This window comes from Callorhinus ursinus, unplaced genomic scaffold (genome assembly GCF_003265705.2).
Source record: "Callorhinus ursinus isolate GAN/ISIS: 27379988/994484 unplaced genomic scaffold, GSC_fseal_2.0 scaffold77, whole genome shotgun sequence".
Classification (NCBI taxonomy): Eukaryota; Metazoa; Chordata; class Mammalia; order Carnivora; family Otariidae; genus Callorhinus; species Callorhinus ursinus.
This window is the reverse complement of record NW_027397139.1, coordinates 3338431-3366160: the sequence shown is the minus strand read 5'-3', so window position 1 is coordinate 3366160 and position 27730 is coordinate 3338431. Positions and strand designations below refer to the sequence as shown.

Genomic DNA, 27730 nt, shown 5'->3' with positions numbered 1-27730 from the left:
CCACCTGGTTGCCCCTCGTCGGAATGCTTTCGGAGCCCCTCCCGAAACAGGGGAAGACTGTGGGTTCCACAACCCCGGGGCCCAGTCCACTGCGGCCCTCCCGATCCGGGGAGGTGTCTCCTGAAAACAGAGCCTCCGAGAACCCACGGAGAGCGTGCTCCCCAGTGTGCTGGCCAGGAGACAGACCAGACATGAAGGGCATTTCCTCCGTCCCTCCGCTCCAAAGGTGGCCAGGACGGGGCTGGCGGGGTGACAGGACAGCGGGGGTGTGGGGCGCGCTTCCTCCCGGGGGGAGAGGTGTCGCTGGTGGAGCAGGTCCATGACCTGAGGGTCGCGTTTGGCTTCGCCCCTAAGCCAGCACGTTCCCCCCCCCCGTCCCAGCAGATGGGCCATGTGAGCTCTGACCCCATGCTCCAGCCCAGATTGTGCGGGTCTGAGAGTCCCCCCTTTTCAGACCTGGAGGACGGGGGCGTGAGTGTTGGCCAAACTCGGAACCTCCCTAGAGTCTGCCGATACTTAGGAAGCGGGTTGGAGGTGAGCTAAACCGGGGCTTTTCTGGGGTGTTCTCTAGAGTAGGAACCCACCTTCTCCTGCCTAAAGCCGATCTCTTACCTGGGACGGGAGCCTGGAGAGGGGGGCATGTCCCTGCTGCTTGCTCCAGAATCCGCATGCTGCTTCGGCGGGGACTACCCACTTTCCTGCTCACAGAAGAGTGGAGGAAGGACACATCGTTGAGACCTGCTGTGGGAACCGTGGGTGCAGGAGGGATGGGGGGGCCCCCGACACCTGCTAGCTGGCCCCGGCTCCTCCTCACCCGCCCTGTCCTGCTTCTGTGTGGGCCGACGGACTGTGTTCTGACCAGAGGAAAAATGTCTTTCTCAACCGTGGGCTTGGAGTTCTTCCCAGAGGGATGGATACATGCTGGCCAGAAAGGGTGCGGCATTCCTAGAGCCGGCCGGCTAGCGAGGCCTTGGGCATCTCCCCCCCCCGCCACCGCGAGCCCCCCCACGAGCCCCGAGCTGGCTTCTGCCCGCCAGGGGCAGGAGCGCGGGGCCTGACCTGGCCACCCAGGGGGAGCCCAGCCGGAGCCCTCGCGGCTGCTTCCCAGGCCCCTCCTGCCGGGTTCCCCCAAATCTCTTTGGATCTCTGGGGGAGGCGGAGGCTGCGTCCTGGCCCCCCCCCCCCGACTGGAACCTCATGGGGGCGGGAGGGGGGGCAGGCTGGCGGGTCAGGGCTAGGGTGGTCACAACCCCAGCCCCACCCTTTCTTCAGGACGGAAACAAAGGTCTGATGGTTAGGAACAAGATGTGTGCAGTGGGAAGGCCGCGTGGTGCTCGTCCCCCTCTCATGGGAGTTTCCGGACGTTTCTGTTGGTGGCAAAGGTGTACACGGGGAAGGAGTTAAATAGGACGAGGAAAGATGGACCAGGCTGCTGGGTGTGGAGCCACCGGTCCACAGCCCAGGCCGGAGTCCAGGGCATGTTGGCAGGGACCGCCGCCGCCCCCAGGCCGCCAGCCCTGCTCACAGCCGCCCCGCCCACGGTCACGGCAGTCCCCAGGCCGCCTAGGGCCACGGCAGGTCCCGATGGAGATGGGGACCCGACCAGTGACGGTTCTGAGAGGCTGAGAGGCCCCTCCCTGACGCTCCGATCTCCAGAAAAGCTCCCGAGCACAGTGCGGTCCACTTCCCAGTGACCCAGCCTGGGGTCCGCAGGGGCGACTGCGCCGGTGCATTTGTGTCCCACGCTGCCTTTTGCAGAGCAAGGAACTGGAAGTCACAGAAATGAAGGAACGTTCCGGAACCGCTTCAGGGCCCTCACGGCTCCTGCAGTTCTCACTTCCGATATTTTGATGTGACGTCACTGGTGTGAGAGCTTTGTCTTCCAGGGGCGTGGAGCCCTTGGCGATTACAAAGAACCTCCCTGAAGGTCTCATATGATGCTTTTGGCCTTGCTTTAAACTCTGAAATTAAGTGCTGGTTGTTAGAGTGACTTACTAAAGGTCACAGGGAGGCTGGGGTGTTTCCTCTTGTTGAAGTTTTTAAAAAATATATTTAAAAGAAGAAGAAGGGGGGTGCAACTCTGGATCTCAGGGTCATGAGTTCGAGCCCACACTGGGCATAGAGATGACTTAAAGTCAATAAATAAAATTTAAAAGAAGAAGAGGAGGAAATACCGAAACAGGATAAAGGAATCGTAGACGAAACCATACAGTCGCTATTTGCAAAGTGACGGTGGTCTTTCAACCCTGTCCGTCTGTGCCTCCCCCTTACACCTGATTTTGGGGAAAGCATCAAAGCCCAGAAGAAGCTCTGAGGTCAGTTTCGGAGATGCACACAGACATCCTCAAAATGTGATCCCGAGTTCAAGATTAGCCTCTTAATTTCATAAATAAAATGCAGTCTGTTGGATTTGAAAGGGACATAGGATTTTTTTTTTTTCTCTTGAGCAGAGGTTTTGTGAAGTAGAATCAAGGCCACTGAGTATTTTTTGCACTGCATTTCTCCAGAAGTTGGTTGCAGATGCAGGGAGGGTTCGAGGCTCCCTTGTTCTGGACGAAGGCTCTTTGGAGCTCCGGGGCTGGGAGGGGGGCTGGCCATGCCCGGGGGGCTGCACCCTCCCTGGGGCCCGAGCTGGGGAGCGCTGGTGCGTGGTCCAATGCTCTACTATTACCATCTTGAAATTCTTTATTTTGAACAAGGGGCCCTGAAAATTATGCAGCTGGTCCCACTGAGAGGCTTCGTGACTCAGAATTTGCCATGTCTTCCCTCATGGGCTGGAAATGGTACCGGTGTGTGTGTGGTGACCCCACTGAGCATCGTTGTGAATTTGTTTGCTGCCTCTGTGGACGGCACTGGTTTTCTGGCTCTGACTCTGTCCAGCTCCAGCCACTCCCGCCGGTCTCCATGCGGCTCGGGACACACCCTCCTTTCTGTTGCACGGACCCCCCAGTCATTGGATGTAGGGCCCACTCTAACCCAGTGCCGGCTCACCTGCAAATTCCCTATTTCCAAATAAGGGTGCATTCACAGGTGGGGGGGTGTGGGGGGGTGGGACTTGAACATAGATTTTGGGGGGGACACAATTCAACCCACTACACTAGCCTAGCTGGAGCTCCTCTCCCAAGCCTTTCCGGACCTGCTGCCCCGCCCCCCGGCTGGAGGCCCGCCCCTCCTTTGTGGGGTGATGACCGCTGGGTCTGTCGGCCTCCTCTATGCCCCGGGCCGCGCCGAGGTTTGATGGGCCTGCGGTAAGTGAATCAGTGAAGTGTGTTTGGTGGGAGCGCACGGAGTTGTCTCCACAGCCAAATGCAATCATCTGGAAGAAATCTGTTGCACTGGGTTGACCCGTGTACCCTCCCCAAATTCTCGTCCACCTGGAACCTTGCAATGTGACGGTCCTTGGAGACGGGGTCTTTGCAGATGATGTTCGTTAGGATGAGGTCATGCTGGGGGGGGGGGCTGCATCCAGGGGCTGGGGTCCCTACAGGAAGAGCACGGGCACTGGGAGACACAGAGGGGCCTGGTGGCAACGAGGCAGAGACATGAGATGATGCTCCCAGCCAAGGGGCGCCGAGGAACCCCGGGAGCCAGCCACCGGAGCTGCAGGAGGCGGGGAGGGTCCTCCCCCGGAGCCTCCCGAGGGCGAGAGCATAAATCCTGTGGCTGCGAGCCACGCGGTTCCTGGTCCTTCGCCCCAGCAGCCCCCCAAAGCTGCGGCACCCACTCTCTCTGGGAACCAGGGGCCCCTGGGTGGGAGTGTGCAAGCCTGAGGCCCCGGAAACGGGAAGGGGCCTGGGGTGCCCGTGCTGGCGGGTGCAGGGGACCCCTCCGGTGCGCGCGCGGGGGAGCCGCCCACCCTCCCAGCGCTTGCGGGTCAGAATGCGTGGCTTCTTCTTCAAGAACTGCCTTACTCTCCCCTACCCGCCCCACCGAGACCTAGGGGTGTTTGCGGGCCCGCAGGGTGGGGTGGGGCCGCCCGCCTCCTTGAAGACCAGGCGCCCGTGGCATGGGGCCTGCGCCCTCGGTGGGGGCTCAGGTGTGGTGTCTGTCCCACCTTCCACCTTTTTGGGGGCGCAATGCCCGCTGGGCCTCTGGACTGGGGAGACAAAGTGTGCCTGACTTGGGGGCACCCCTGCCTCCCCGCTACGCCAGCTCTGCGTGGGGCGCAGCCCCCGCTTCGCGCCCCGCTTGGCTTTGGGGGCGAGCATGGTGTGGGTTTGGCAAATGTATCCTGTCGTGTATCCACCAGGACCGCATCCTGCGGGGCCGCGGTCACTGCCCTAAAGTCCCCGTGTGCCCAGCCCCTCGTCCTTCCGCCCTTCCCCGGCCCCCTGATCTGTTCGCGGTCTCCTGGGGGTGCCTCTTCCAGAACCCCAGGCCTGGGATCCCCGCGCAGCCTTCTCCCACTGGCCTCTGCCACCTAATTCCTGCCCCTGGCGGCTTCAGGGGCGTGGCTCTTGAGGGCTTGTGAGGCCGCTGTACCCCCCGGGAGTCCAGCCGCCCCCCATCTGCAGGTATTTAACTCTGCGCCCCTGCGAGATTCCTGACTCCATGGGAGGTGATGCAGCCACAGGCTCTGGGGAGGAGGGTGTGGACGTCCTTGGGGGTCACGCTCTTGACCTCACAGCCTGTACCCAGACCTGCCCGCTGGATGACGTCGTGTCCGGGGAAGCAAGCCGCCAGCCCCTTGGGTGCTTGGGGCTCCCGGAGAGTCCGCCAGGTCACTGCACTGAGGGGGGGTGTGTGCAGCAGAGCCCTCACCTGCTGAGCGGGATTCCTGCTCGAATGGATCCCGTGTGCTTATCCATCCACCTGTTGGTGAGCACCTGGGATGCTTCCAGGTTTGGGGCATTATGAGAAAAGCTGCTCTGAACATTCCTCCCGAGAGCTTTTGTGGACGCGGGTTTGATTCCTCTCCGGTGAAGGAGCAGAGCCGCCAGGCCTCTCCCCGGGGTGGCCCTAGCCTGTCATGGTCAGCAGCCGCTCGGAGGGGCCAGGCCACTCCGCATCCCCGGCAACGCCTGCCTCACCTTTCAGCCGCTCGGGTGTGTGTGTTTTTCTTTTTGTGCTAAAATGCACAATGCACAATTCATAAAATGCACACAGAATTCACCATCGTAACTGTCTCTAAGTGCACAGCTCAGTGGCGTGAAGCACACTCACCCGGTCCTGCAGCCAGCCCCACCCTCCGTCTCCAGAATGTTCCATCTCCCCACACGGAGACTCTGTGTGAAGGACGGACTCCCCACCCGCTGCCCCAGCCCCGGCTCCCACCCTCTCCTCTCTGTCTGTGTGGACGGGACTCCTCTGGGGACCTCCTGGGAGTGGGGTCCTGCGGGATGTGTCCTTCTGGGTCCGGCTCCTCTCACTGAGCCCGGTGTCGTCGGGGTCCCTCCGAGTCGTGGCAGGCATCGGGGTCCCTTCCTTCCTGAGGCTGGAGCGTGTTCCCGCGTGGGGACGGACCGCGCCGTGTGTACCCCTCATCTGCTAATGGACCCTTCTGGGTGTTGTGAATCGTGCAGCCGTGTGCACGTGCGGGTGTGTTCCAGCCCCTGCTTTCTGCTCTGCTGTGTGCACACCCAGACGTGGGGTTGCTGCTGCATCAGGTGGTAATTCTATGTTTGGGTTTTTGAACTGACTTCTGACCTTATGCTTTTTGATAAAAAGAGGATAATTTTTATGTAGCTGAATCTATAAATGTTTTACACAAAGTTCTCTGCTGGGAGGTCAGAATCTCTCATGGACAGATTTGTTATTAAAGTTGAACTCTCTCCACAGTCTGGTCTGAGTCGGGACCATGACTCACTCGGCACCTCCCCTGGGGCCTCTGGTGGCCCCTGGATGACTGGACGGCAGGGGGTACCAGGCCCCAGGCGCTCTAAGGCCTGAGAGCTGGGCACTTTCCCGTGGGCCGTGCCAGACGGAGGCAATCCTGAACCGTGGGGCACGGGGCTCAGGCGCGCTGACCCTCACACAGCGCAGCCCAAAGTTTTCTTTTTGAATTTATTTGAGAGAGCAAGCGAGCACAAGCAGGGGGAGGGGCAGAGGCAGAGAGAGAAGCAGGCTCCCCACTGAGCAAGGAGCTGACTCGGGGCTCGATCCCAGGACCCGGGAATCATGACCTGAGCCGAAGGCAGACGCTTCACCAATTGAGCCACCCAGGCGTCCCTCCCGGAGGTTTTCTAACTGCAAACTGGAAAGCCCGCAGAAGCTGAGGGCCGCTGTGTGGGGCTGCCTGAAGCCACGTTCCGTCTGTGGAGCCCCCTCCCAGCAGCAAGGGGCGCGTGCACATGCGTGGGGGGCAGCCCGTCAACCCCGGCGCCCAGCCCACCTTCCCGCCCAACCCCACCCCCTGCAGGCGGTGGGCACAGAGAGAGGACCAGGGAGCCTTTGTACGGGGATTAGTCACTCTGTATTAACAATTCCACACAATATTAAAACACTGCAAGAAAGTGGGTGTGGCACACCTGGATTTTTTTTTTTTTTTTTTTTTTAAAAACAGAAATAAAAGCCACTGAACATCCAAACGGAGATGGGGTAGAACCTGCTAGGACCACGGCTGGCTTCTGCGAACCGGAGCGGGTCTTTGCAATGTTTGGCAATGGTTTCCACGGACAGAGAAGGAAGAGGGCGGAGTGTCCGACCTATGGCTTTTCTGGAGGCTCCGTGGCAGGCTGGCTTTTTGTAAGTGTTCTTGGAGGACCAGAGCGACCTTTGGTGGCCTCACCTTGGCCCGGAAACTGCCCCCTGGTCCCTCGCCCTCGGGGCGGGTGGACAGCCTTTCCTGCCCCGGGAGCTCGGTGGGGCCCTGGCCGTGCAGAGATGGATGAGCTGCCTGGAGGCCCAGCGCCCGGACACGGTGGCCGGAGTCACAGGAAGAAGGGCAGCACCTTCCGCCGCCCGCGGTTCACATCCACCAGGCCAGAGGTCACCCCCCAGTCACTTTATTCTTGGCCTGGGGGTCACCTGAGGGGAGGGGTGCACATTCTAGCTCCTTCCTGGAGTGGGGGAGGGGAGGGGAGGCGCCCCGGCTGCCAGCCCCCTGGGGACACCCAGACTCTGTGTTTTGGGGGCGGTGCCCTTCATGTTCGCCCGCCACGAGGTGGCCGAGAGACGCGGGTTTCCCCCAGGCCCGCGCTGCCGCCTCCATCAGCTCCTGCACACACCGTGCACACAAGGTTTTCATGCGGGATGCGCACAGGGAAAGCACGGGCGCTCGGGGTCTACACTACGGACACGGACACTTACTCTAGAAGGAAAAAAGGAGCGTTTCTTCCTCAGCTAGAAAGACACCCACGGTGGGGCTTCTGCTGACGGCCGCCTCCCGGGGTCGAGGGCCCTGGCGGCCCCTAGGGGAGGCAGCGGGCAGGTGTGGCTTTGGGGTGGAGGCGCGCCCATCCTCACCCTCTCTAAGCCTAGTTTACCCACACCCCTCGGCCCCCAGGGCTCTGACTTGAGTTCGAGTTCACTTCAGGGCTTGGGGGGGGGCGCGCCGCCGGCTGGGCCCAGAGCGGGCCATGGGGCTGCCCGACTCCGTTGAACCGCACTGCCCTGAGCTGGGCTCTTGGGGGGTGGGGGTGGGGACACATGGTGGGGCTGGGCGTGGCACAGCCGGCAGGGCAGGGGGGCACCGAGACCAGGGCCCCCCGTCCTCGCTGGGGACCTGCGGCCCGGGGACCGGGGGGGGGGGGGGGTGGTTGCAGGGGGAAGGATGGGCTCCAGGGATTAAGGCTTCTTCACAGAAGTGGCCCGGACCGGCTTTGCTCTGCCGACAGCCTCCCGAGTCTCAGGGCGGATCCCGCCGTGCCCTGGCCTCCCCCCTGCAAACAGCTTTTGTTCTGTCTTGCTGTCGGCTGGGGACAGTGAGAGGCTGGTTCCCGCCCAGTGAAAGGTGTGGCCAGGACACTGGGCCCTCGTGGCTCCCCCGTCCAACGGCAGGTTTGGAGAAGCTGGGCTCCCCAAAGCCCCTGGTGCTCCCGGACCGGCCGGAGAGAGCTGGGAGCGGGGAGCAAGGCTGGACCCTACAGCCTGCGCCCTGGGGGAGCCAGCCACACGGGGACGTCACCTGCCGCATGGGGACGCATCCCCCCCATCCCCAAACCTTGGCGCTGGTGCGATCTGGGCCTTGGCACTCGCAGGGGCTCGGGGCCGGGGGGAGGTTTGGCACGAGGTCCCGGCCCCTGGCTGTAAGATGGGGGGTTGGCACGAGGCCCCGGCCCCTCCTCCTGGTGGAGGACGCAGGGGCGCGGGGCAGGGGTGGGGCGGGTGGGGGACGGGTGTGCGGGCCCTCCCTCTACCTCCTGCTCCTTTAGCTGTGCAGGTCGTCACAGGGGCCAAGCGATTAAAGAAAAGCCACGGGAGGGAAGTGCGAGTGGGTTAGGCCTCTCACCCGCGGAGGCCCTGCAGCTGCTTCCGGGAACTTGACGCCTTCTGACCCGCGAGGCAGGGGCCTCGGCAGGCCGCACTCCTGCTTGCAAAACGGCCACGGCGATGCGCAAAAGTGGAAAACAAAACAAGACGCAACACAACCGCCCAGAAGAGCCCAGTACGACCACAGCGCCGAACCGCCCACACGGCCGCTCGTGCCCACGACAGGCCGGCACCCAGCTGGCCGTGCCCGCGGGCAGGGCAGGCTGCGGGGAATCCGCCTCCGTCAGGGGTGGGCTCCCAGGGAAGGGCAGGGGGCTGTGGCGCGCCTGCTGGGTGACGCGTGGCCATGCGGGCCGCGCTGCCCAGGCAGAGCCCCCCTCCCGGCCCCTAACCTCCGTGGGTGCATTCCACACGACGTGCAGCTGTGGGCTCAGCCACCGAGCTCTGGGCTCCGCCGTGTGGAGTAACAGCGGCTTAAGCAAGGAGGAGACATGTTTCCGAAACGGTCCGCTGGACCCTCCCCGCACCCCCCAATTCTAGTCGGCTCAGGAGAGAAGAGACAGTAAACGCACGGCAGCATGGGCCCGGCCCCAGTCTTTCCACAGACGGCCAATGGTGTGAGGCTTGCCACCCGCCCGGACGCCCGGGGCAGCGGCCACGTCACCCGCCTCCTTCCGGCAGCAGGCCCGGCCCGGCCAGCTCTGGCCCGCTACCCCGACGGCAGCCGAGAGCTTCCGGAAGCCGTGAGCGCATCACTTGGGCATTGCTGCTACTCCTGATGGGAAGCGGCCCGGCACCCCCCGGCGTCTTCCGGCCGGGCCCGGAGGGGACGCCGCTGTTGGGCTCGAAAATCCACCTAAACCTGGAGGACACATTTTACCCCATCCATGGTGGCGGCTGTTCGCCTTTCTTTGGGAACTGAACGTTTTGGGACTTGAGATGTTCTGCTTGACTGCGTAGTGGGTGATGCCCTAGCTGGGGGAGACAGAGCGGGGGACGCACAGAAAACACGGCTACAGAATGATACAAGGCTTCTTGTCCTTAAAGGGGTTCTCAGAGGCGGGGACTCCCACCAGCAGGGGGTCGTTCCGGGCGTGCTGCTCACAGTAGCTCATGAGTTCTGACGAGGCTTTGGACACCTGCGTGCGGGCACAAGGACGAGAGAGGAGAGATCAGACGGGCCGCCACGCACACGTCCCCTGCAGCCAAGGCAGGAGCAACCCCGTGTGCACCCACCGGGATGGAGACACCAGACGTGTCCCCCACGCATGGGAATGTGATCGGCCGCGAGCAGGAGAGGCACCCACACGCGTGGCCCCGGGGACGGACCCCGAGCCCACGACGCTCAGGGAGGGAACCAGACACAGAAGGCCACACGGGGTGTGCGTCCACGTGGGTGACACGTCCGGAACGGGCTCCTCCGCGGACGGGAAGGGGGCTCGGGGGCCGGGGCTGGGGGGGAGGGGGAGGTGACTGCTGATGGGGACAGGCTCCTTTCGGGCTGATGGAATGTTTCGGAACCAGATAGAGGCAGTGGTTGCACAACACCAAGGTGCTATCATGCTGCTAAGTTTTATGTTAGGTGTGTTTTACCACAATTTAAAGAAGGTTAAAGAAGGGACTGAGTCTCCTTCAGCAGGAGTTACCCAGATTTTGGACAAAAGGGAGAGATGGAGCCCTCTTGAGGATTCAGACCAAGACTCCATTCCCACCCAAGACAGGAGGGCACAGGAAGAACCGTCCGAACGTCGGAGGGGCCCCACACAAGCTCCGGTGCATTTCTTCGCTGGGCCCCTGAGCCGGCCGGGGCCAGTGACGTGGGCGAGGGGGCAGACACCTGGGGCTACCTGCATCAGGGTCCCCAGGAGAGGAGGGGGAGATGCAGGGAGGAGCCACTCAGCCCCTGGGAAAGCTCGCGGGGGGGGGAGGGGGTGCTTCATCACAGCAGGGGTATGGCCCAGCCCTGCACCCCACCCTCCAGGGTGTGCATCTGGGGGTGTGGTGGGCACCATCTCACTCCACTTCCCCAGGGCCGGGCTGAGGCCTGGGCGCTTGGGTTCAGGGGTCCTGGGCCTGGGTGAAGGGGTCCCTGGGTCTCCTCCCTGCGGCGGGAACTGTCAGAGGAGCTCGGCCCCCTGCTTGCCCACCGGCGAGGTGACAAGAGGAGCGGCCGAGTGGGCGCGAGAGGGTAGGACAGGCAGGGCTGCGAATTCCCCTGGGCTCTGTGGTCTGCAGCCCTGCACCCCTGACAGCCAAGGCCGCCTGACCTTGTCCCCAGTGCTGCCCAGTCTGCAGGCTGGCCTCTGGGTTCATCCTGGGGACACTCCTACCCACAGACACTGACAATTGCCACTGTCCTGAGCACTTGGCCGCTCCCAGGGCCGCACTGGCTGAGCCCGTTGGTTTCTAGAGTTGTATTTGGAAAGCAACCCTCCAAAACGACAAAAATAGCCTCCGGACCCTGGAAATAACTGACGCGGTGGCTCGGGCATGTGGTCCCCCGCTCATGCCCCCCGCGTCAACAGGAGGGCTCCGCCCAGAGGCCGGGCCCCCCCATGCCCGCCTTGCTGCTGCTTGCCAGGCCCTGGCCCTGCTGGCTTTTCAGATGTGCCGATGTTTGTGGTTCTGGTCGTTGTCTTCGGCTTGGGGACAAAAAGCCTCAGGCGGGACTGGAGTGGGGAGGGTGGGTCCCGTCCCGCTCCCCTCCTCCCTACGACGTTCAAAGGGGTGGCAGGACTGCTCCAGCACATCAAACGGGGGCCGGGATGAATCATGCTCTCCGCCGGGGCTGGGGCCAAACCGGCTCCCTAAAGTCAAACCATGTCAACTGAGGCCTTCAAGCCTTTCTCTTTCTTCAGCCCGAAGGAATGCTTTGAATGCTCGGGGTTCTGGAACATTCAGACACCTCGCGGGAGCCGCCCCCCCGCCCACCTGGGGGGCTGCAGGAGCCCTCCTACCCGCCCGCTGGGCTGGAGACACACTGCTTCCCACTCTGTCCACTGCAGGGCTGTCAGTCAGGTGTCAGTCTGTCCGGGCGCTGGGCCGCCCCTGCTGGTGAATTCCCGCACCCAGCAGGGACCGCGGAGTGGCAGGTGCTCAGAAGATCAGTCTGAACAACTCCACAAGGTGGGTGTTTGATTTTATATGTCCACTTGGCCAGGTCATGGTGCCCAAATATTTGGCCAAACACCAGTCTAGATGTCACTGGGAAGGTCATTCTTATATGAGATTAACATTTAAATGGGTTGATGTGGAGCAGAGAGCGGACCCTCTACATGTGGGTAGGCCACATGCCATCAGTTGAAGGCCTTCACAGGAGAGGAAGTCTGCCTCCAGGGGGCCTGGGGGACTCGAGCTGCAGCGTCAACCCTGGCCTGGGTCTCCAGTCTGCCCTGTGGATTTCGGACTTGTCAGCCCCCATGGTCTGTGAGCCAGGTCCTTAAAATACCTCTGGCTCTACACACGTCCTCCCGGCTCTGCTTTTCTGCAGAGCCCTGACTGGTCCCAGGGGCAGCTGGAGCGGGGCCAGGGCAGACGTGGAAACCCCCCCGGGTCTTCTCTAGGGAGACCCCTGGCCACCGGCTGGCTGGGGCCCGTGGCGGGAGACCACTGGCTGGAGCTGCCTCGACGTCCTTCGCCAGGAGGGCACGGGTGTGATGACAAGGTGTTCGTACCTTCCTCACAAGGGCGCCACAGCCGGGCCACTGGCCCTTTTCAGGAAGACCAAGTCTGTAGAGCTGATGGCCCAGCCAGGCACTAGCTTTGTTTTGGGTCTCTGGTCCCTGATGGGTTAAGTGTCTGTGAGCAGGAACGGCTTGTCCTTTTTCTTTTTTTAGCATAAAAAGCAAACACACTTATTTCAAAAAATCCAAACAATGCAGAAGTGAAGAAAGTAGCCGGCAGGGAGCCCTGGGTCCTCCCTTCTCTGGACCACATCTCTAACTTCTGTCTGCATCTGTCTGGGGGCCAGACGGAGCCCCGCTGAGCAGCGGGAGGACCCCGAGGGCTGGGGGTGGGCTCGGCCCTCCTCTGTTCCCATCGCAGTGACAAAGCTGGGGCACACGGGTGGTCACAAGAGCCCACGACAGGTTTTGTATCAGCTGGGTCTCTCCGTTGAGGCAACGGAGGCTCAGAGAGGTTAGGGAGTGGCCCAAGGTCGCACAGCAAGGGGCACAGCTGGAATGCAGCCCCTGCTATGGGGCAGGCCTCCCGTGCAAGGGGTCTCCTCCCTACTCGGCCGGCCGCACAGCTCACCTTGATGCGCTCTATGCCGGCTTCGATGCGGAGCTGCTCCACCAGCTTCCGGGCCTGGGCTATGTTGTTAGTGGCTGACATTGTCTGCCATCAGCTCTGGGCCCCTGTTGTCCAGAGAGCTGTGGGGGGAAGCAGAAGGGTGTGAGCTGGCTCGTGAAGCCCTGGCCCTGCGGCCGGAGGACGCCCCTCCCAGAAGCCTCCACCTGAGCCCCGGTACTCATGTGCCCGGGGTCGAGGTGGGGGCGGTGGGAGGCCCAGCCGAGCCGCCTCCCACGGTCCCCCCGGTGCTGGTGGGGGGTAAGTGCTCCCCAGAAGTGACCACCAAGCCTTTCAGGACAGTTCACCAAACCACAGCATCGACGCAGGGATGACTCAGAACGAGGGACTCATGGGGCACTTTCTCTGATCCCGGCCCTGCTCTGTGCCCCCCAGCACCACTGACCCTGGGCAGGCTCACTGTCTGGGGGCGTCCTGGGCACATCCCTGGCCTCCACTCTTCGATGCCAGGATGTCCCAGTTGTGACGGCCACAGATGTGTCCAGACATGGCCCGAGTCCCCTGGGGCAGAGTCGTCTGGGTTAGACCCTGGCTCTGGACCACAGCAGGTCACCCGGGAGGCACTGTGTGCTGTGGGTCCTGGGTCTGGCCTCCCTTCCTTCATCCGTGTGCTCATTTGCCCTGGAGGATGGCCCACCACGTGCCGGGTGCTGCCCTGAGAACACCCCGCTAAACGCGGCTGAGTGCAGGGGGAAGCCCCTGGTTCCTGTCCGTGTGGGTGCCTGCCTCCGACTTCCCACCCCAGGCCCGGCTGTGACCTGGGCCCCCACAGCAGGCTGCCCGGGCAGCGGTGCTGGCTCTTACTTCTGGCACGGGAGAGGCTTCTGGGGATGGGAGGGGGAATTTATGTCACCAGTTGGAAAAAGGAGCCCACTTGGTTTTGCAGGGTTTTCCAGAGCTTTCTGATGTGCTGGAGCGGTCGGGACAAATGACCACAGACCAGGGTGCTGAACACAGCAGGAATTTGTTGTCCCACATTCTGGAGGTCAGAGGTCTGAGATCCAGGGGTGGGCAGGGCCGGGCTCCCCCTGTGAGGGCCCAGGGAGGGTCCTTCCTCCCTCCTCCAGCAGCTGGTGTGGCCACATCACTCGATCTCTGCCTGGTCCTCACAGGGCCTTCTTATAAGGACACCCTCATCCATGACCACCTCTCTTCCTAACTACTTGCATCTGTAAAGACCCTATTTGCAGTTAAGGTCCCATTCTGAGGTTCTGGTGGACATGAATTTGGGGGGGACACTATTCACCCTGCTACGCTTTCCTTGAGTGTGGGTGGAGTGCTCCGAGTAACCCACTCAGGGCAGGTAATGATTGCAGATAAACCCTCTTCCTGAACCCCGAGTAGCCCTTCCACGAATTCTCCGAGGACTGCTGCTCAGTGTGTGTGTGGGGGGTACTTGCTGCTTCAGTGACCAGATAGCACCCAGCGGTCTGCTCGCGCCCCCCACACCTTCAGGAAGTGGGTGTCACGCCTTAGCGGTTCAGGGCGGGTCAGAGGGCCTCCCCACCTGCTCGCCCAGCGAGAAGACCAATCCTTTACCGCACCAATGATCCCAGCTTTGCTAGTGTTTGAGGGTGACCTATTTTCTTTCCCACATATTTTTATTGATTTGTTTTTTAGAAACTTTAAATTTTTGAGATGCCTGTTGATTCACATGCAGTTGTAGGAAATGACAGAGCCTGTGAGCCCCTTGCCCGCTTTCCCCCACGAAGACGTCTTGCAGAACCGCAGTGGCATCACAGCTGGGAGGCCCCCGACAGGCACAGAGGACATGGGGTGTCTCTCCTGCCCCAACCCGCCCTCAGCCCCGGCGACCCCCGATGTGGTTTCCTTCTCCAAACTTCCGTCACTTCAGGCCCGGTGTGTAAGTGGAGCTGTGCGGCTGTAAGGTTGCGGGCTGGCTTCCCCCCGCGGGGCCCGGTCCTCTGGAGACGCACCCAGGCTGCCGCGCGCATGGCTAGCTCCCTGCCGAGCGGCGGTCCCCTGCGGAAGGTGAATCTGGCCGGATTCCCGTTTTTGGCCGTCACGGTCACAGCCGCCACAAATCGTGGGCAGACTCTTGTGCAAACACAAGGCTTTATTTCTCCGAGATAAACGCCGAAGATGTAACTGCGTGTTCAATTCTCAGAGAAGATGCCAAGCTGTTTTCCAGAGCGGCGGCACCGCTTACATTCACACCAGCGGTGTATGAGCGCTGTTACTGTGTTTTTACAATTCAGCTGTGCACAGATCTTCCTGTTCCTGAAGGCCGTGAAAATCCTACTTTCCCCACAGCCTTTGTTTAGGGAGCATAGCGCTGCTAACGGCTGCTCGCGCCCCCCAAGGACGCCGGGCCATGTCTGGGACGTCTGTGGTCACCACGACCAGGGGAGCTCCCGGTACCGAGGGGTGCGGGCCAGGGTGCTGCTCAGCCCCCACCGTGCCCGGGACCCCCCAGAGGACGACCCGCCCGGGTGTCTTCAGCGTCCAGGCTGAGGAAGCTCCCAGGAGGACCCGCTCGGGCGTCCGTGCCGACACAGAGCCCAAGGTCAGGAGTCTGGGAAGATGCTTAGCCGGGTGACGAGCAGCACCCTGTGCTCTGTCACGATGCAGTGGGCACTGCCCGCTCGGGGGTCACCAGACCCAGGAGCTGCACAAAAGTAAAGGTTTCAGCCTGCCTGCCTCCCTCCCTTCCTTCCTTCCTCCTTCCCTCCCTCCTTCCTTCCTCCTTCCCTCCTTCCTCCCTTCCTCCCTCCCTCCCTTCCTCCCTTCCTTTCAGTTTTAATTATTTACTTAAGTGATCTCTACACCCAGTGTGGGGTTCGAACCCATGACCCCGAGATCAAGGGTCACATGCTCTTCCGACTGAGCCAGCCAGGCGCCCCAGATTTCAGATTTTCAAAACATTTTCTACTTAGCAATAATAATAATAAAAAAATGGGCCATTGATACACACACCACCTTGGGTGCATCTCCAGGCAGTTATGTTGAGTGAAAAAAGCCAATCCCCAAAGATTACGAGACGTGCATTTCCATTTATAGAACATTTCTGAGATGAGAGGATTGTCAGGATGGAGGATAGATTCCCTGTTCTGGGGGTGGAGGCGGGTAGGCCTGGGCAGGAGGGGGCTCCTTGTGGCGCTGGAAACATGGACTACCTTGGGGGGGCAGTGGGTTCCCGCCCCTGCACGTGCGATAACCTTGCACTGAATCACACACACGCACATGCACACACACACACGCACACACGCGAGACCACGGCAACAGAACGAGGTAGGTGGGCGGTACCCGCACTGACACCCTGCTTGTGATAGTGGCCATACTTCCACAAAATGCTACCGTGGCGGACACAGAGCGAATGATACATGGACTTTCTCTCTGATTTATTTTAACTGCATGTGAATCTAAAGTGACCTCCATAAAAGTCTCAGAAAAAAGATCATTCCACACGGCCTGGCTCCCTGTCCCTTCCGGCAGACATCCAGCCCCCTTTTGGGTCAGAAAAGGCCTGAGTGTGTCTGTTCTGGGAGCACAGAGCCCACGTGTGGGTTTCCAGAGGGCTCTGATTCAGCAGAGAGCTTCAAAGCAGCCACAAAACATCCAACTCAGGGAAAACTGCCCTTGGTTGGGCTTACAAATACCTAAATTACTCAGCGCTAAATATAGATGCGTACGGAGAACAAACGGGCTGGCCCCATGGCCTGTTTTCCTTGGAAGGCCAGGGAGTCCTGCCTGGCATCCACACTCAGAAGTGTCCACCGGGACCCTAGGACCCCTGCCCCCCTGGGGCCACCCCCAACTGTGGCCTCCCTCCGAAGCACGAAGCCCCTAAGTGTGGCTGGCTTCCTGTTCCAGGCACAATGTCCCCAAAGGCTCCCTCTGGGCTGGGTTATCACCCCAGCCCCAGAGGACGGCCAGGGATGGCTGCATGGGGTGTGTGTGTGCATGCACATGAGTGTGTGTGTACTTATGTGCATGTGTGTGAACATGTGTGTGTGACTGTGGGTATGTGAGTGTGCGGGTGAGCGGGTGCACACGTACGTGTCTGTGTACAGACGTGTGCATTACACCTGCATACGTGTGCACGGACGTGTGAACAGACGTGCGTGTGAGTGAGCGTGCTGAGACGCTGGGACCAGACACCGGTTGCGTCACCGCAGTGCATGCAGCAGACTCAAGCCCCATCCCGGTGGGTGCCATAGCCAGTCACTGACTCATGACCCAGCCGTGGCCCGGGATTAGGCCAGCTCCAGCAGAACAGGCAGGGGCGCTGAGTCAGCCTAGGGAACATTCCTCACTGGTTGCTGCTCCACAAGAAGCATGTGACGGCGCCAGGCGCCCGACCTGGCCAGACCTGCCGGGCCCAGCAGAGCCTCACCGGCCCCAGGAGCCCGGCACAGCCTTGGCAAGCTGGGGGACAGGAGGGAGCGGGCGGGGGCAGTCTGTCCCGGCCCTGACTCCAGGTCCTGCTGCCGCCGAGGCGCCAAGGGGCACGGCTCGGGGGACATCACCCGCCTCCGCCTGGCCTCTGGGTAAAGGGCCAGGAAGCCATGCCGAGCATAAGGGGCTCCTGCACGAGATCCTCACGTGGGTGTGTGTGACAGGCAAGGACAATGGAGGTCCCCCGCCCTGTGGTACATTGTGAGGCTGTGGTCATCATTAAGAGAGGGCAGTCACCCCCAGATGGAACAGGTCTGCCCTCACACACGAGGCTCCAGCACACACAGGGTCAAACACACCACGGGGAGGGGCAGGACGTCTTCCACGGTGGGCTGTGGACGCGGCAACACGGGGAAACGGTCAGAATGGGGTCTCTCCCGCCCGGCACTGCCGACACAGGGCTGGCTCGTTCTCTGGGGGGCGCTGTGGGGGCTGAGCGGCGTCCCTGGCCCACCCCTCCGTGCCAGGAGCACCCCCAGTCCTCATGGCCACAGACGTCCAGACATCGCCCGGCGTCCCTGGGGGGCAGAGCTGCCCTGCGTGAGAACCACTGGATTAGATCAGACCTTTATTCCACACCCGAAGAGATTCCATATAAAGAGCCACAGAATAAGGAAGAAAATAGAAATAAATCAGTAAAGATGTACAGAACACTTAATCACGGAGAAGTTATGATGTTCCAGCAACTGAAGCAACAGAATGAACGGGGAAGATCGGCAGCTCTGATCTTCTGTAAAGGTGTCGAACTTCACGACAAACGCTAATTAGCCTGGAAACCAAGACCACCGAGCCAGGAAAGGCCACGGCAACACAGAAGCTGACGGGCGACCCCTGGACACGTCAGCAACATTTCGGCTGGGCCCAACGGAGAGGCCGCGCAGGACTCACTGAAGCTATTCAGGTAAGAAGTACTTTAACTGGTAAAAAATAAAGTGAGCAGAATAGCCTCACGAGCAACGGAGGGCAGCAAGTGGGAAGACAGCACCACGAGCTGTCCCTTCACTTACCCACGATGCCGGGAAGGCGAGGGGAAGAGCACCACCTGGCACACTCGCTCCACACTCCCTGGTCCTGTAACCCTGCCTCAGCCTCCTAAACCGGACACCAAGGACCCCAAGGGCGTCCTTTCCAATCTTCTGCTTGGGCATTCATCCCAAGGGGGGGAAATCAAAGGAAATAAGAAACCGCGTACGGAGAGGCGTTTACAACTGCGTTATTTGTCACAGCGAGAGCTCAGAACCAAACCACAGGTCTTGTTCTGCGACGGGGGAACAGCAAATTCAGCGGGACATTTCCCGGGTGGAACATTACGCAGCAGTTATAAATGGTTCATAAAAAGGCGGAGCACCAAGGGGGCACGTGTGAGAAGAGAGGCCAACAAAGCCCCAAAGTTCGAACGTTCGGTCATCTACCACTGTGTTAAAATATACATGGATAAAGGCAGACAGGCACCGCAAAGTGACACTTTTAAGTAGGCCCTACGCCCAACGTGGGGCTCGAACTCATGGCCCTGAGATCAAGAGTCACATGCTTCACCCACCAAGCCAGCCAGGCGCCCCTCAAAGCGACAGTTTTGTTAGGGATGGTTTTTATAACTTCCTTCAGTGAAATGTTTCCCATTAAGGTATAATTTGCATACAGTGAAATTTGTCCTTTTGGGCACACAGTCAATGAGGTTGTACAAACACATCCTGTCATGCAGCTGACACCACCCTCCAGATCCAGACTCCATCCCCCTAAGCCACGGCCCGTGTTGTTGCTTCTGTAGCCAGCCCTGGCAGCTCCGATCTGGGAGGTCTGCACACAGAGTCACGCCGTGCGGGCCTGGCTTTGTTCCCTCAGCACGAGGCCCTGTTGGGGGGCCCACCGGCACGCCGCTCCTTTTCGGGGCTGTGTGGTATTCCACCCAGGGACACAGTGTGGTATGTTGGCCCATTCGCCAACTGGGCAACAGCAGGGTCACTGGTGATTGTGAAGAATGCCCCTATGCGTGCTTGCACACAGGATCTGTGGGAGCCCACGTTCCCAATCCTCCTGGGTGAACGCTGGGCATGGGATTTCCAGCTACTCAGGCAGGTGTATGTTTAACTTTACAAGTTAAATAGTTTCCAAATTCACAGCACTAGTCTGTACTTGGCAATAATCATAGACACGGAGTTACAAACATAGTACAGAGTCCCGTGTACGCTTCCCCCGACGGTGACCTCCTACGTGACTGCGGGACATCATGAAGCCGAGATGGGGAGGCTGGCCCATGCCATGCTCAGGTGTCACCAGCCCTCCCATGACTCATTTCTGTGCAGAATGGATTTCTGTCCCCACCCGTCCCTCCAGGAGGGTCTGGTGGCCATCCCTGACCGAGTGCCGAGCCCCTTCCTCCAGAGCTCCTCATGGAGCTGGGCCGCCTGCCTGCAGGCCTGCCCCACACTGCCGTGAGACCCACGGGGCGGATGAGGTTTGGCATAAATGCTTGCTGAGCGGATGGATGGGCAGATGCAGGTGAAAAAGTGTGATCAGAATTGGAGGCAGCATTGGCCGGGAAGTCTGGGCTCCCATCTGCAAAGCTATGAGGTGGCTGAACCCTTGTGTTTATCAAATCCTAAACATGCTCGGTCAACAGTGGGGAGGCCAGGGTCTCTTCCCGCTCTGCACCTTGGACACCGGGGCCAGACTGTTCTCTGTGATCACTGCCCCGCCCCACCCCCTCAGTGCCAGGAGCACCCCCGTCATGACAACCACAGAGGTCCCCAGACACTGCCCCATGTCCCCTGGGGGCAGAATCTAAGTCCTTTATCAGAAGAAACTGCGGCTTAGAGAGGCTCATTTGGGCAAAACATAAAGTTCTTTTGGAACTGAAATGGTAATAAATGAAAATAGAAGCTTGTTTCAAAAAGGGTTTAATTTTCTTAGCATCCAGCGACCTTCTGTGACTGGAAGTCACACAGGCGAGCTGCCCCTTGAACTCAACCAATCACACTTTCGAAGCGGATGAGGCTGCAGGTGCTAGAGAGGGGAGAAGTGGAAGGGGGAGCCGAGTGGAAGGTGGCAGGCCTAAATTCTGCACAGACCTCGAAGCTGTGTGGCTTCGGGAAAGTTACTTCCCCTCTCTGAGCTCCAGAGAACTCTGCAGTGCTCAGAGCGACATGCACTCCCTGGGCCAGGCCTGGCAAACCTCCAGATCCCCAAGTTCCAGTGCCAAGGAACGGGGGTGCCCAGAGGCCGGCAGCCACGGAGGAGGCCCTCTTTGAGGCACCTGTGGCAACTGCTAACCATAAACACAGCTGCTGGAGATACGGAACCAGAGACAGGGTGCCCTGCACATCCTGTGCCCAGCGAGGGTGGAAGGGCCGGTTTGCTGGAAGCTATTGAGAAATCCCGCTCCCCACGTAGCTGCTGCGCTGTGGTGGCCACTCCCCTCAGATGCCCAGGGGCCGGGTGGGACAGGTGTGAGCGTGATCAGAGGCACTCCGGCCTCTGCGGACCCTCAGCTGCAGGGTCTGCAGAGCCCCCAGAGCTTCAGGTCTCAGGGAGAAATGGATCGATTTCAGGGCACCTCGTTCCAAGGGACAAAGGTGGCCGCTGGCTCCTGAAGGTGCACCTGGCATGGCTGGAAGTGGGTTCACGTCCCAGCTCTGCCCTGACCTGGGTCTTAGCTTCCTCCACTGGAAAATAAGGGGGCTGTTCTAAAAGCTGAGAAGGGTTCCCAGTTTGTCACCGGGTGGTTCTAAGATCCAGATGACCCGCGTTAGTGGCTTCCGCCGACTAAGTCCCTCGGACTTTGAATAAAGACCTCTATCTGCCGATTTTGGCTTACACCACAGTGGGCCCGCTAACATGGACAGGCTCTCCTGCTGAGGGCAACCAGAAGAGCTGGACAGAACACAGGCATATCTGCTTGAGGGCACTGGAGGATTATTAGCGAAGAATTTACAGCTAACATCGGGGGGAGGGCAGAAGCCCAGGAGTCTGGCTTTTGGGGTAAGTTTTTCCCAGGACGGAAGGTTTGCTAAGAGGCCGAGTGGTGCTTCCATCAGCCTTACGAGGCTGGCGATACGGAGACTGAGATCCGGGGCCCTCCAAAGGGAGAGCGCTGGGCAAAGTCCCCCTTGGTACAAACGGGGAGAACAAAGCACTGCAGTCCAAGCATAAGAAAAACCCAGATGTGGTGGTGTGGCAACAACACAGGCAGACACTGTGTGTGTTTTTCTTGGGCATCTGAGTGAATGGCAATTTCTGATTAGACTGTATTTTTTAAAAAAGATTTCATTTATTTATTTGACAGAGAGAGACACGGCGAGAGAGGGAACACAAGCAGGGGGAGTGGGGGAGGGAGAAGCAGGCTCCCCGCCGAGCAGGGAGCCCGACGCGGGGCTCGATCCCAGGACCCCGGGACCACGACCCGAGCCGAAGGCAGACGCCCAACCGACTGAGCCACCCAGGCGCCCCTAGACTGTATTTTAGATGGAATTTCATTTTACTGTCACTTTTACCGTAGGTGACATTACCTGAGAGAATTTTCCCAAATAATCATACAAAATTATGTGGTCCCTGCATTTATTACACACACAAAAGGATAGGGGTAAACCGGATACAGGTAAACCCTTAAAGCGACTGCCGTAGAGTGCCGAATAAACCCAGTCCCTGGTACTGGACTGAGGCAACCCTAGATTGTGGGCAGCCCTAAATGCCAGGCACAATTTCACCCTCTCTGGTGAAAAACAACATCATCTTAGGACTCAATTATTCCCACAGACAGGTCGGCAAGCACAGTATCTAGCACACAACCAGCAATAACCAGGCAGACAAGGAGATAAGGCCCCACAAACAAAAACCAGCAGGAATAACGGGCAAGATGAACAGACTCACAGGGGTTCCCGACACTGGAGTTGACAGACACTTTAAAATAATCGTGTTGATTACGTTCAAGGAGACACGCAGGTGAGACTGGGGTTTTCGCAGCGTGGGACACTACAGAAGAAAGGGCCGGCGGACATGTGCGTAACACCCACGTCTAAAACGTGGGAACTCCACAGAGAGAATGGCATTATTAAAGACGACTAAGGGGAAAGTTGGTGAACTGGAGGACAGTTCAGGGAAAACATCCAGAACAAAGCACGGAGACGCAGAGGGGAAGGAGAGACGGAACGGAAGGTGAGAGACAGAAGGAAGCAGTAAAGGAGTAACACCCGTGTGACCGGAGATCCGGGAGGAGAAGAGGGGGGATGGAACAGAGGCATCTCTGAAGTGATAACAACAGACAGTTTCCCACAAACTGAGGATGAAACAAAATACTACTTTCAGCCACAGATTCACCTAGAACCTCAGGCAGGATAAGCATCTTAGACACTGACAGAGAACTAGTCATAAGCCCAGGAAAAGGTGCTCCCTGGTTAGTTGTCAGGGAGATACAAACGGAAAACTGTAATGGGAGGCTCCTTCCTGAGCACTATGGGCGCGAGAATGAAAAAGACTGGCAGCTGTAAATACTGAGGACGGCGTCAAAATGCTGGAAGCTTCACGCCTTTCCGAAGGGAGCATAAAACAGTACAACCACTCTGGAAAACAGGTTGGCAGTTTCTTAAAAGGCTAAACACGTACCTAACCTATGACCCAGCAGTTCTGCTCTTAGGGACCTGCCCAAGATAAACAAAAACATACTTCCAGGAAAGGACTTGTACGAGATGTTCATACGTCTTTATTTACAACAGCAAAAACTGGAAGCAACCCAAATGCCCGCCAACAGGAGAACGAATAAGCAAAACTGCGCCAGTTCATGCCATGAACTATGGTGGCACAATGACAAGAACAGCCTACCGAGGAGAGGAGCCACACGTGTGAATCTCAAAAATATTTTGTCCAGCAAAAGAAGTCAGACAGCAGAAACGTTTTATGTCCTGACGGAGGTGTTGGGTGTTCACAGGCGTATGTTTGTCAAAATTCATCCAGCTGTATATTTAAGATCTGTTCATTGCACTGACGTGAATCACACCCTAATAAAATCGGTTAATTACAAAGCAAGCAAGCGAACGTAAGCTGCTGGAGGGAAAAGCACCCACCATCAGGCGGGCTCAGTGAAAACTCTAGACCTGGTGAAAACGGACTTCCAGATTTAAGGTGAAATACAGACATTTCCAGACAAACAGGAACAGACAGCCTCTTCAGCAGACCCGCCTTGCTAAGGTAGAATAAGAGGGTATTAGAGAAACTTGAGCCCAGACGGAAGGGAGGAAATGTGTGAAGGAGTGAAAAACCCGGGCCAGAACTTGATAAAATCACTCAAGAGTCCTCATGGTAAACTCAACAGGGAGTGGAAGCCCCCGGAAGCGCCTCAGCACCCCAGTCACCAGTCACCAGCTCGCTGTTCACCTCCAACCAGTTTTTCAACAGCTGTTCTGGGCGCCCGCCTTAAACATTTTAGGATGCTCCCTTTTGTTACGCTGTTTTGGTAACTGCACCCCAGCGACTGCAGCCCTGGGTGCTGCTCCAGGAGGCTGCTAGTGACATCTCTGGATTGTGTGGCTTCACACACAGGAGAAACGAAGTCAGCACCTGAAAGCTACATATGCACCTGCATCTGGCCCAGGGCCGGAACGAGAGACCCACGGCCGGCTGTCCGCAGAGACTTCTCTGCCCACCGGCCCCCCCGCCCCCGACACTGCCTGCGGCCTGAGCAGCCCCCTGTGCTCCCTCCATCCCTCCTTCGGACAGCTGGAGCCTGACCCTCCCTTATGCAGAAACCGCGAGGGGGCCCTGCTCCCTCACAGAATCAGGTGCAAAGTCCAAGCTTGTCACTCACTGTCCTCTGCTGGGAATTCTCCCGCCAGCATCTCTCCTGCTGTTGTGGCCCGAATGTGTCCCCCCAAATTCATGTAGAGATCCCAAGTCCCAAAGGGACAGCGTCAGGAGGTGGGAACCTCCTGAATGGGAGCAGTGCCCCTAGAAGGGGCTAAAGAGACTTGAGTTCTCTTCTTCCGCCATCTGACCCCACTCTCTGGGCGTGGGTGCTCCCCAGGGAATGCAGCGGGCCATCCTGGGCCTCTCTGTACGGGTTCCCACCGTGCGTGCCCAGGGGATCAGTACTCCTGGACGCCTGCCTCTTCCAAGGGCTGCCAGTGCCTTGGGCATGGGGTCCACGTCTTTCTCCAAAATATTTTCTGCCGTGGCCCCCTGAATCACCTTTCTAGGAGAAATCTCACCATATGACTTCTCTGCTTAAAACCACCCCCAAGCGAAATTTTAGAGAAATAGGACATGTGACCCACGTGGACGCACACCCCGCGTGGCCTTCTGTGTCTGGTTCCCTCCCTGAGCGTCGTGGGCTCGGGGTCCGTCCCCGGGGCCGCGCGTGTGGGCGCCTTGCCCCTGTTCGTGGCTGAGTGATAATCCATCATGTGTGTGGAGTAATGTTTTTAAGCAAACGCTTTTTACAAGAAAAGGAAGAAAAAGAAATACCTCATCTTGCTGCTGTTGAAACCCAAGCCAGTGCTGTTTTCCCAATAAGAACTAAAACCAATGAACGGCTTGCCAGACTTAGAGCATGACGTGGAAGATTCGTGTTTCTGGTGGGTGGGCAGGAACACGGAGGGCTAGTCTGCGTGTGGTGCTGGGTGATGGCGTGCAGACCCAGTCCTGGGCATGTGCCCTGGCTCTCTGAGCCCCGGCTTTCTCATCTGTAAAACATGGAGCTGGAGAAGTATCTGATTTGTTATATAGGTAACGTAAAGATGGGGGGTGTCTGGGGGGCACAGTCGGTTAAGCGTTTGACTCTCAGTTTTGGCTCAGGTCATGATGTCAGGGTCATGAGATCGAGCCCCGCGGGCTCTGTGCTCAGCGGGGAGTCTGCTTGGGATTCTCTCTCCCCCCCCCACCCCTATACCTCCCTAAAATATATAAATAAATCTTAAAAAAATAAAAAAGATGGTGCAGCAGCTGCGTCCTGTGCAAGCCATGCACACAGGAAGCTCAGTCGGACGACTTTACGCATGCCTGTGAAACCATCGCCATCCCAAGATCATGGGCGTATCCCTCACCTCCCAAGGCTCTGAGTTCCCCAGCTTCTCTTGCTGCTCAGAAGCCGAGCGCTTTCTGGTCATTCTGACCTCACCTTGTGGATGAGGCATCAGAGGCCTGGAGACAGGCAGAGGTTTGTTCAAAGTCAGCCCCCCAGCAACTTGCAGAAACGGCAGTAAAGAGTGCCAGCAGTCCCTGTCATTCGTCAGGACCATGATGTCCGGCACCACGAAGGAATTACTGTGCCCATTTTCACGTTTGCAAACTGAGGCTCAAAGATGTTTGCATGTTAATAACCTTCCTGAGACCACGTGGCTGGTGGAGGTTGGACCAGGGTTCGAATGTAATTCCCAAACCAGGACTCATGGGGAGATGAGCCCTGGGGGCCGCCTGGCCACATCCCGCTGCATTACCCTGTCCCCCTCCGTGCCAATTCCCTGTGGACAGAGGCCAGCTTCGAGGCCAGGGCTGGCGTGGACTCTGTATCCTCCACGGCCCGTGTACTTGGCGGAGGGCTTAGGGAGTGGGGCCTACGGCGCTTCTGGGTCTGAGGGTCTATGGTTCCAGGGTTCTCAACACCCACACTGGTCCCAGGAGCCTCAGGACCACTTCTTCCGTTGGGAAAGGCCTGGCCGCTGTGTGTGCTGCGGAGCGCTGCAGACATCGGGGGCCCTGGGGCACTGGGGGCTCCGAGAGAACCCCGAGTAACGGGCGCTCAGGCTCAGCTCAGGCCCAGACGTAGCGGGCTCTGAGAGGTCACAGACGCTGCATCGCGCCAGGGTGCTTAGCATGACAGCATCTGGACCGCCCACAGGGGGATGCACCGCAAGCAGACACCCGAGACCCCCCTGGGGGTGCGCAGGCCAAACCTTGGCATGGTGGCATGCAAAGCCAAGGTGCAGACGGGGCCCTGCAGGGATCCCAGGGCTAAAGCAGGTCTGCTCCCTGCCTTCCCAGCACATGCCCCGGGCTGCTGTCCACCCCCCGCCCCATAGCTGATGCAGCCTCTCTGTTCCGCCCCCGGGGTGCAGACTCCACCCCCAGAGGTGTTTTCCAGCTTCACAGGAAGCAATGACAGCCAGACAAAAATGCCCGCGATCCCTCCGAATTCCACACATAGCTCTCATAGCTGGGGAGGGCGCCACTCCCGGCCCGCTCCAGGAGCCCGCACCCCAGCGGCCCGGGCCGGCTCCTTACCAGAAGAGGAAGAGTGCCATGCCAGTGGAGGCTTCTCAAAGTTGGCGGGCTGGGAAGCGTAGCAGGAAAAGAATGTGAAAAATGCGCCTGGCGGGGCAGCGGCCAGGAGGGAAGGGCCTTCCCGGAGCGGCTTGCGGGCCCTGGGTTCTGGTGGCCTGAAGGCGGTGCGGCTGAGGACCCCTCCTGGCAGTGCCCCCCACCCCACTGTTTTAAAGGAGAGAGGTCAAGGATCAGGTCTGGGCTGTGGGGAACTGTGTTTCTGCACCCAGGGGGCTCGGGCTTCTGAGAGCCAGCGGGAGGCCAACACGGGGCACAAGGAGCTGGCCGGCCGGTGGGAGGCAGCTGGTGGGGGTCTCGTGTGGGCAATTCCAGGCTCTGAATGTTCCCTGACAGCCCTGGGGCCCCTTGGGGAGGCCCGCTCACATCTCTTCTGCGAGGTGCAAACTCGCCAGGCCCAGGGTTGCAAGGCGGGCCTGAGGCTAACTCCCATGCTGGGGAAGCAAGGCCAGGTGCTGATGGCACCTGAAACAAGGTGGGCGGGGCTTGGGAGTCGGTCCTTCCAGGAACCCACCGCTCAACCATCCCGTGTCTCCCACACAGAAATGTCTTCCCGAAGCGGCAGGAGCATCAACGAGCCCCAGCCTCCGGCTCCGGGAGCCCCAGGGCAGCACTCCTCAGAGCCAGGGGCCGTGTGCCTGCTGGAGATGAAAGACGTGTGGGGGGCTTCCCTCTACGATGACTCCCAGGGACTGCGTACGATCCCTTGGCCTTGAGTGTGGGTGGGACCCGAGTAGAGGACCCAATCTCGCTCCAGGGAAAGGCTCTGCCATGTGGTAGCAGCGCCTTTAAGAAGGGGAGATTGCCCTTGGTGGGCCTGATCGAATCAGGGGAGCCCTTAAAAGGGAGGAGAAACTATCTGAAGCTTGAAAGGGATTTGGTGCAGAGAGATCCCTGCTGCCGGCTCTGAACATGGGGGTGGGGTGGGGGGCTGGGGCACGGAATGGGGGCGGCCGCTAGGGACAGCCAGCAAGGGAGTGGGGACCCCCGTCCTGCAGTTGCAAGGGGCTGAATTCCGGAGCAATCTGAACAGGCACAGAGGCCTCAAGCTCCAGAGGAGACATTCTGACTTCGGCCTAGTGAGACCCCGAGCCGGGAAACCAGCCACGCCATGCCCGACCTCTGACCTCCTGACCTGGGAGCCAACTCCTTTGGGACAGTTTGTCACACAGAGCAGAGCTGGCCCACAGGCCAAGGCGAGGCCGGAACAGGGTCCCCGGACGGTGGGGCCAGCTTCACTCTGGCCCTCTCTGTGCAGGACGTGGGTCCACAGCCCGGGATGGTCCCAGCTAGCCTTCGCTCTCACTGTTGAGCGTGGACACTAAGCTCAGCGTGCTGCGTCCGTGACTCCTGCCATTCTCCTTCA

The 27730-nt window shown here is 59.5% G+C and overlaps 1 protein-coding gene across 4 annotated transcripts in view; it reads right to left on the bottom strand.

Annotated features, from left to right (window-relative positions):
- Positions 1-6459: 6459 nt before the first annotated feature.
- The window catches only part of GNG7 (G protein subunit gamma 7), a 119889-nt gene continuing 98618 nt past the window's right edge, over positions 6460-27730 (bottom strand). For all 4 annotated transcript variants that reach the window (XM_025861286.2, XM_073887369.1, XM_025861287.2 and 1 more), the window contains 2 exons: positions 12625-12743; positions 6460-9509 (listed from right to left, as the gene is read on the bottom strand). In XM_025861286.2, the coding sequence (XP_025717071.1) occupies positions 9384-9509; positions 12625-12705 (207 nt within the window). In that variant the 5' untranslated portion in view covers positions 12706-12743 and the 3' untranslated portion in view covers positions 6460-9383. The remainder of the gene's footprint in view (positions 9510-12624; positions 12744-27730) is intronic.